The sequence below is a fragment of the Garra rufa genome, chromosome 18, assembly GCF_049309525.1.
Source record: "Garra rufa chromosome 18, GarRuf1.0, whole genome shotgun sequence".
Taxonomy (NCBI): Eukaryota; Metazoa; Chordata; class Actinopteri; order Cypriniformes; family Cyprinidae; genus Garra; species Garra rufa.
The window spans coordinates 40,586,449-40,595,451 of NC_133378.1; the positions used below are offsets into that span (position 1 = coordinate 40,586,449).

General features: G+C 33.1%; 1 protein-coding gene across 2 annotated transcripts in view; it reads left to right on the top strand.

Moving 5' to 3' along the window:
* Positions 1-1,410: 1,410 nt before the first annotated feature.
* The window catches only part of LOC141290725 (broad substrate specificity ATP-binding cassette transporter ABCG2-like), a 28,805-nt gene continuing 21,212 nt past the window's right edge, over positions 1,411-9,003 (top strand). Inside the window, exons 1-2 of one of the 2 annotated variants that reach the window (XM_073822817.1) lie at positions 1,411-1,555; positions 3,729-3,959. In XM_073822817.1, coding sequence (XP_073678918.1) covers positions 3,754-3,959 — 206 coding nt within the window. In that variant the 5' untranslated portion in view covers positions 1,411-1,555; positions 3,729-3,753. Of the gene's footprint in view, positions 1,556-3,273; positions 3,378-3,728; positions 3,960-9,003 lie in introns of those variants that run through there. The other variant, XM_073822816.1, reaches the window with a different exon arrangement.

Genomic DNA, 9,003 nt, shown 5'->3' on the forward strand with positions numbered 1-9,003 from the left:
TAAATAAGTAAAAAAAATATTTACTGACAAATGGGCAAAACTCTTTTAATGTCATACTTTTTTTTTTGTAAATATGTCTGACAAGACTGTTACACCGAATGACTTTTTAGTAGGTGTCTTCTGTAAATTAGGGAAAAATGTATATTTATTTTGTTGTGCAGAAAAATAAAGACAAAAATGCAATTAAATTAAACAGAAAACTTTTTAATGCAAATAAGGCATTATTTAATGAAACGTGCTAATTTGCATACATTTCTAAAACAAAAATCTAAACACTGTTTCAGAATTCTTGTTTAATTTTTTATTTTTTTTATTTTGACATATTAGAGTCAAATGTTTTTGGGGTATCTCATTTTGTCACTCCATAATTCAGAAAAAACTTAGAAAAGACAGGAAACACTATATATATATATATATATATATATATATATATATATTATTTTTTTTTTTTTTTAAATAATTTTTTGAGGAATAAAATGTATAAAATCAAGCAAATTATATATGAACAAATCCCTCTGTAAAAACCTTCAGGATATAGACAGGAATAACAATGTCAAGTTTGGTGTGTGTATGCTACTGAAGTGGAGATTTATGGCTCAGTGCAGGAGAAAAAACTCATTTTGAGAAAACAGCCTTTAAAAATATGCATTGTATTTGAAATCTATTGACACAAACAGATACAGTGCTATAAAATAAACACTTAACAGTGTCTATATGAAAAACCAAAAAGCCCAAAATCTCCGAAAAAACAGCATTTTTGCCTGCAGTGTCAGAAAATGTCAGATGTCATATTGCAAAAATATTCAATATATTCAAATATTCACTACAGATTGCTATTGAACACAACACAATATTTTTTTTTTAATTGATAGTTAATCGTTTCTTGAGTAAATGTTTCTTGAGCAGCAGCTCAGCATATTAAAATGATTCTGAGTTTGCAAAGTCATTTTTGAGCAACATCTGCTATTTACAAACAGCTTATCCATTGCATATTAAGAACTTTATTAGACTCAAACCAACCTTTACCTGTTTCTCTGCTCGTTCAGTAGTGGCCAAGACCATGTGCTGTCCTTTGTGGTTGGTGTCCAGCATGAAACACTGGCGGTCAGTGCAGCAGTAAACCTCCAGGAGCTTGTGATGTTGGGAGCACATCTTCCTTCGTAGTTGTCTAGTGATGTCCACCAGTGAGTGTGCTTTCCCCATGTTCAGTCTGCTGTGCAAAATGAGGTGAGTTTCGCAATAAGACACCAAACACACACTAGACGTATGGAGTCAAACTCCACATTCTCAGCTTGCTCCGTCTGAAGTCCTCTCCTCTTTAGTTGCTCTGCAGCTCGAGCAACAGATTTGTCAGAATCGGCAACAGAAGCACTGGATTCGTCCAGATCTACAACTTGAGCCCTTGATTCATCCAGATGTGCAACAGAAGCCTCCGATTTTTCCAGATGTGCAACCCGAGCTGCGTATTCTTCCAGGTCTCCCTTACATGAGGAATTTTGTTTACACCGAGGGCAGCTGTTTTCCTGCTGGTCCTGGAGGCAAACTGAGCACATGCGTGAGTCCTACTCATTTTCCATTTGCATGAAGAACAAGGAGCTCGGTGTTAAAGGGACTCTAAAAACAGTTTAGTTTCACTTCTTTTCCTTGTGCGTGAATGTGGGCAGGACTTTCTTATGTGTGTGTGCGTGTGTGGCAACAGATAAAGAGAGACAGAACTAAGGGCTTGCTCGAATCTGAAACCTAAACACAGAGAGACACACGGTTGCTTGCTAGGACGCTGTCGCTTGCGTGTTTAGCTAAACAATGGCAGACTAACCAGCTAGTAAAATTACTTCATATAAACACAGGAGAGACACTGTACCATCAAGTGGTTTAAGCTATCATTGTCTGTTTGCAGAGAGCTAAAGTGATCTTAATCTGAGCCGTCTGTTTTTTTTGTTTGTTTTTTTTTGTGTGAACCCAGTCTTCACCTCTAGTGTGTGTGTTTCATAAAGTTTATATATGTGGGCAGAGTCCAGGTGCCGTGCATTCATCAAACAAACGGTTGTGTAACTTGTCAAGAGGGACAATAAAACTGTAGAAAGAGCCATAATACGGGCTGTTTTATAATTTAATGCTTTTTGTGTCGTAACTTTATTTAATATGCTCCGTTTCAGAAAGTGTGTGGCTTGTGTCATTTCTCTGATTGGAATTATTTTAACGTTTTAAGATCAGTATTAATAATTACAATGAAGTTAATGTTTATTGAGATGTATACATCATCTGAAAGCTGAATTAATACGATTTCCAGTGATGTATGGTTAAAGTCAGGAATCTTATGGTGGAAAAAAATAAACAAATTCAAAATATTGAGAAAATCACCTTTAAAGTTGTCCAAATGAAGTTTTTAGCAATGCATATTACTAATCATAAATTAAGTTGGAATATATTTACAGTAAGAAACGTGCAAAACATCTTAATGGAACATGATCTTTGCTTAATATTTGAATGATTTTGAGCATAAAAGAAAAATTGATGATTTTGACCCATACAGTGTATTTTTGATATTTATGTAGTTAATATAGATGTGTGTGCATAAGCTGTAAAAATGCAGAAGTATATAACAGAAGGATGTGAACTTTTTCTTAACATGAAGACTTGGTATGTTGAATGTTGAAACTGGTCACAATTTCTTTGACGTTTTCACTACTTAAGCTAAACTTTTTTTTTTTTTTTTTTTTTTTGTAGATTTAAGCAAATTCTTTGCATTTGACCTTCAAACAACTTGGATCATTTGTATGATGCTAAGGCTATTATTGATATTATATATACATGGTTATTGTCCTGAACTTTTCTGTTTAGGTCCCAAATCAGTTGAGAAAACTTGTCATCTTTTATCAATAGATTCAAATGATGACTTAATTTGATGGTATTTTCCATTTCCATTTAAACATTTAGGAGATGCTTTTATCCAAAGAGGACAATGGAAGCAATCAAAAAGTCTAAAAGGGCAAGTTTTTCAGAATAGAATTTTAAGACTTGATAAATTATAAAAAAATAAAAATACGTATTTTTCATAAAACTCCAGATGTATTTTGTTAAAACATAATGTCATATCAGCGCCACAAAACCTGGTATCATGGTAGAATTATGGTAATTACATCATATTTTATGTTTTAATGTATAAACGCTGATAAAGTTGATGTGCATAGGCTTCATAAAGTCAGAACTGTTATCGTAACACGTGTGACGCGCCTCGTGTATCTTACAAAACCGCTTTCACATAAACACACACGCTATCTCCCCTCACTGAACACACACGAACGCGCACGCGCGCGCGCACACTCGCGCCTCACATAAAACAAACGGGGCCGCGCCGCGGATCGCCTCTGCTTCAGGTGAGTGTAAATACGTCTTCTCTAGATTAATTGATGTGTATCATATCTTCTGATAAAAACAAAATCGATTGTTCAGGTAAATGTTATAGTTGTAACGTTTTCGCTGCGAAATACTGACTGCTGTTTTGAACTGATACTACACATTTAGTCAGTTCAACGTAATTACTTGTTTAGAAATTACGTAAGAACTTCATGTTGGATAGTTCATCGTTATAAGAAAAAAATAAAGTTGTTGAGATTCTGTAAACAGATTGAAACGTCTTTCATTAAGTCTAAACCTCAATTTATGGGTGTCAGATGTGTATCCTGATGTAATGATTGACTGAGAGCTGGTGGTTTGCTGTTCTTCAGGGTTTCCTCAGGGTTTCCAGGTGCGATGGCAGACACAGGTGTCCAGATGAAAAGAGTCAGAGATGTGGACAACAGTGTGTCCAGGACTAAAGTGTCCACCAGCATGTCCTCGCCATCGGCCAAACGAGGAGCAACCGTGAGCTTCCACAACATCAACTACAGCGTGAAGATGAAGAGCGGCTTCATCTGCAAGAGGAAAGTCACAAAGAAGAACATCCTCATCGAGCTCGAGTGAGTCTGTCACACTTTTAATGGTTTGGTGTCAAATGTATGGCAAGCCGCTCAGGAAAAAATTCATGTGTATTGTGTGAATATGGATTGGTTCACTGGTTGAATGTATGGTTTAATCAGAACTGCATTTGTTCATGATACATTGGTATAACCAGACATGTACTGGTTTAGATACATCGGTCTGATCACATGCACATGGGTTTGCTCCTGTATACGTTGGTTCGTTCAAGTAATCATTGGGCTTCTCAATAATGCATTGGTTTCCTCAACTATGTATTGGTTGAGATAAATCTGTTTCCTCAAGATACATTGGTTTGTAAGTATATTGTTTTCTTCAGGTATATTATGGTTTAGATACATTGGTTAGCTCAAGTATACATTGGTTTGTTCAGCTGTAGATTGGTCTAAACCGATGTATCTAAACCAATATATACTTGAATAAACCCATATATACTAACCAATACATAGTTGAGAAACCCAATGTATCTAGACCAATATATACTTGAACAAACCAATATATACTAACCAATACATAGTTCAGGAAACCAGTATATCTAAACCAATATATACTTGAATAAACCCATATATACTAACCAATACATAGTTGAGAAACCCAATGTATCTAGACCAATATATACTTGAACAAACCAATATATACTAACCAATACATAGTTCAGGAAACCAGTATATCTAAACCAATATATACTTGAATAAACCCATATATACTAACCAATACATAGTTGAGAAACCCAATGTATCTAGACTAATATATACTTGAACAAACCAATATATACTAACCAATACATAGTTCAGGAAACCAGTATATCTAAACCAATATATACTTGAATAAACCAATATATAAATACACAAACCAAATAATTCCTGAAGAAACCAATATATACAGACCAATGTATACTTAAATAAACCAATATATAATAACCAATACACAGTTGAGGAAACCGATGTATCTAAGCCAATATGTAATTGAAAAAAACAATATAAGCTTAAGTAAACCAATGTATCTAAACCAATGTATACTTGAGCTAACCAATGAATCTAAACCATAATATACCTGAAGAAAACAATATACTTACAAACCAATGTATCTTGAGGAAACCGATTTATCTCAACCAATGCATAGTTGAGGAAACCATTGCATTATTGAGAAGCCCAATGTTTACTTGAACGAACCAACGTATACAGGAGCAAACCCATGTGCATGTGATCAGACCGATGTATCTAAACCAACACATGTCTGGTTATACCAATGTATTATGAACAAATGCGTTTGTGATTAAACCATACATTCAACCAGTGAACCAATCCATATTCACACAATACACATGAATTTTTCCTGAACGGCTTGCCATACCAATGTATTGCTGTTTGATCACAGTATTCATGTCCCATGGTTTTTAAATGTCCCATGATATTTTTGAAAGCACCTTGGACAGAGGTTATATTTCTTGATTACTGTACTTACAGTGCCTTGCGAAAGTATTCATACTCCTTTTTTTTTTGGTATATTTTGTTATGTTGCAACCTTATGTTAAACTGCTTTAAATTACTTTTTTCCCCCACATCAATCTACATCTCATACACCATAATGACAAAGCACAAAACAGGTTTGTAACAACTTTGCACATTTATTAGAAATAAAACCCTGAAAAGATACCGTTACCGTTTTCCGGGACACTCGAAATTTAGCTCAGGAGCATTCATATTAGATGTTACAACACTTGGAGTGGAGTTAAACTGTGGCAAATTCATTTGAATGAGTCTGATTTAGAAAGGCACACACCTCTCAGAAAAGGTCTAACAGCTGAAAATGCATTTCAGAGCAAAAACCAAGTCCTGAGGTCAAGATAACTGCCTGTAGAGCTCAGTGACAGACGTGCGTTAAGGCAATGATCTAGGGAAGAGTTCAGAAACAAATCTGCTGCATTGAAGGTTCACAGAAGCATTATCCATAATGGAAGACGATTGGAACAACTAGGACTCTAGAAAATGTCCAAGCTGACAGAGATGGAGAGGTGAAAAGGTGAGGCAAAGAATGGCAGATAATTGTCAAATGCAGATGTGCAAAGCTTGTCACATCAGACCCAAAAAGACTTGAGGCTGTAAAGGAGCTTCAACTATGTACTGAGTTTAGGGTATGAATACTTATGCAATGTACAGTGTTTTATTTTTAATAAATTTGTAAAATTTGCAAATCTGGTTTTTGCTTTGTCATCATTATGGTGTATGGAGTGTAAATTGATGTGGGGAAAAACTAATTTAAAGCAGTTTAACATAATGCTGCAACAAAACAAAATGTGAAGAAAAAATGAAGGGGTATGAACACTTTTGCAAGGAACTGTATGTATTAGTTTGGGGGATTTGTACTCTACTCACGTGCGATTTAAACTGACTACTTGTGCTTTTACTTGATTACATTTCTGACGAAAAAAGTGTACTCCTTACAATTTTGTTTCATCTTGAAAAGTACATTGTTTATTTTATCTTATGAAGGGCCCTATGCTTACATTTCTTGTTAGGAGCACATTCTAAATAATAATCAAAATATCTGATTAAAAATTAGCCTTCCCATTACGAGGTGATATTTGACTCCTTAAAGTGATATACAGGAGAATTTAGTTTTTCATATGTTTAATGAGGCTCAGAGGTGGCATGAGTGTAATCAAATTCATAAATTCAGATTAATGTTTTAAATATAACATTTTTGAATACAGAATATTAAAGATTTAAATAACTGAAAAGAGCAATACACTAATTTAATTTCTGAATCATATCATTTATTTGATTCATTCAAATGGCTGGTTCATTCAGGAATAACCCAAGTGACTGTCTTTATAAATGGGAAATTGAATCATTTCACTAGATGTTTAAAAACGCTCATTCATTCATAAACAAAACACGAAATAGATCAAAATCAGGCAATAGTGTTATAGTCAGACAATGTAAGTAACTTCCTAACTTGTTTGTTTATTTAGCTGCTGTAATAAATCAATATCTCATTTACAAACTCCCTTAAAAATTATTAAAAGCTGTCACTCATCTTAGTTTGCGATATCACAAAGCTCTTTTATAATCAACAATGCTGTTTATACTGCACAATCAATATCTTATTTACACTCTCTCTACACTTTATGCAAGCATTCATGAGATATGAAATATAAATATTTTTTCATAGTCGCACGTAGTAATTTTCAGTCGCATTTCGCAGATCTCTAGCTAGTTTCTCATTTTTATTTGGTTTAAATTGATGTACTGAAATACGTAAAACTAAAACTTAAATAAAAATGAATAAAAACTATATAGAGGGATTAAAAAGAATGAAAATAACAAAAACAAACAACAAAATTACTTAAACTTTAATCAAATTACAATTAACCGAAAAAAAGTAACAAAACAGAAAGCTATACAATTAATGAAAAATATATATTTTTTAAAGTTCATATGAATGCTACTAAAATTATTAGTTATCAAATAAAAGTATTCAATATTTTTATATATTAATTAAATATAGACATTTCAAGTATAAACATAAAACAAACTAATTGAAAATGACAAAAACACAACAAAAATCCTAAAGCTTTAATTAAATGAACAGGAAAAAAAGAAATGATAAAAAAGGTAAATATTAATAATATAAACATAAAACAAACAAATTCAAAATGACAAAAACACAACAAAAATCCGAAAGCTTTAATTAAATGAACAGGAAAAAAAATAAATTATAAAAAAGGTAAATATTAATAATATAAACATAAATCAAACAAATTAAAAATGACAAAAACACAACAAAAATCCTAAAGCTTTAATTAAATGAACAGAAAGAAACTGAAATTATAAAAAAGGTAAATATTAATAAAATGATATATAATATGAATTCTTGTTTTTGATATGATAAAATATATAATATATTTAATATCTCAATGATACTGAAATAATTTCATCGTGTGTTTATATGGTTTCTGTATATTTTATTTTATTGTAAAACTATTGTTTTTACTTGCTTATAGTGATTGCAGGTTTATCTGATGGATGTTTTCTGCATTTGGCAGTTTGACTGTAATTATTAATGTAGTTGTCATAGAATCTGGTTTATGATGAGTCTGATTTCACATTTTTCTTTGAAGAATTTGGTTTATTTTTGTGTTCATTCAGTGACCAGCAGAACTGCACCAGATCTCATGTTCAGACTTGTTTTCTGCCTCGGTTTTCTTCTGCGAGAGGAGTTGAGACGAACACTGACATGTTTAGTCCCTGTGTAAATGTTATGCTTATAATTCGATGTAAAGAAAGAAATGAAGAAGATATTTGCAAAGTTGTAGGTCTGGGAGTGTGGACGTGATTCGGGGTATCGTGTGTTTTGTGGAAAGCACCAGGGAGGGCTTGTGTGAATTGAAGGAAGGAAGTATGGAGATGTTTCAACAAACTCCGGCACCCGCTTCTCCAAAAAAAAAAAAACTAAATATGCACTAAAAACATAATTTGTATGTGCTTCAGTGGACACGGCATTAAATGCATGCTAATGCATTATGCAAGTAAGCTGATTTGAGTGATAAACATTCAAACACATGCTTTTGTAACCTCATTGTGTTACATATTTGCACCCACTGACTTCAGCTCATTGTCTGACATTAAAGTCGCTGCTGAACAATAGCACTAAACTTTCACACAGTGCGAAACGGAAAACACGAGCTTAAATGAGGCTTTTGAGAGTATAAAATGCAGTGGAATTTATTTTAGTGTTGATGAGCGCCATCAAACCTTGACTTTTGCCCTGCTGTTAGATAAGCGTCTGGATTTGCTGTCCGTCTGAATCACAGGAGTTTGGATCACGTAACAGACAATATACTGGCAATTGTACATCTATCAGTCGGATTTCCTTTGCAAAATAACCGCTTTTCATTGTAAACATCTAATTTGACTTCAAGATCAAAATATTTACAAATGATTTGTTGTTTAAAGAAAATGTTTAGCTTTTTTGTTCATTTAACCTTCAAAATCTCAATACCATAATGCAAAGATTACATTT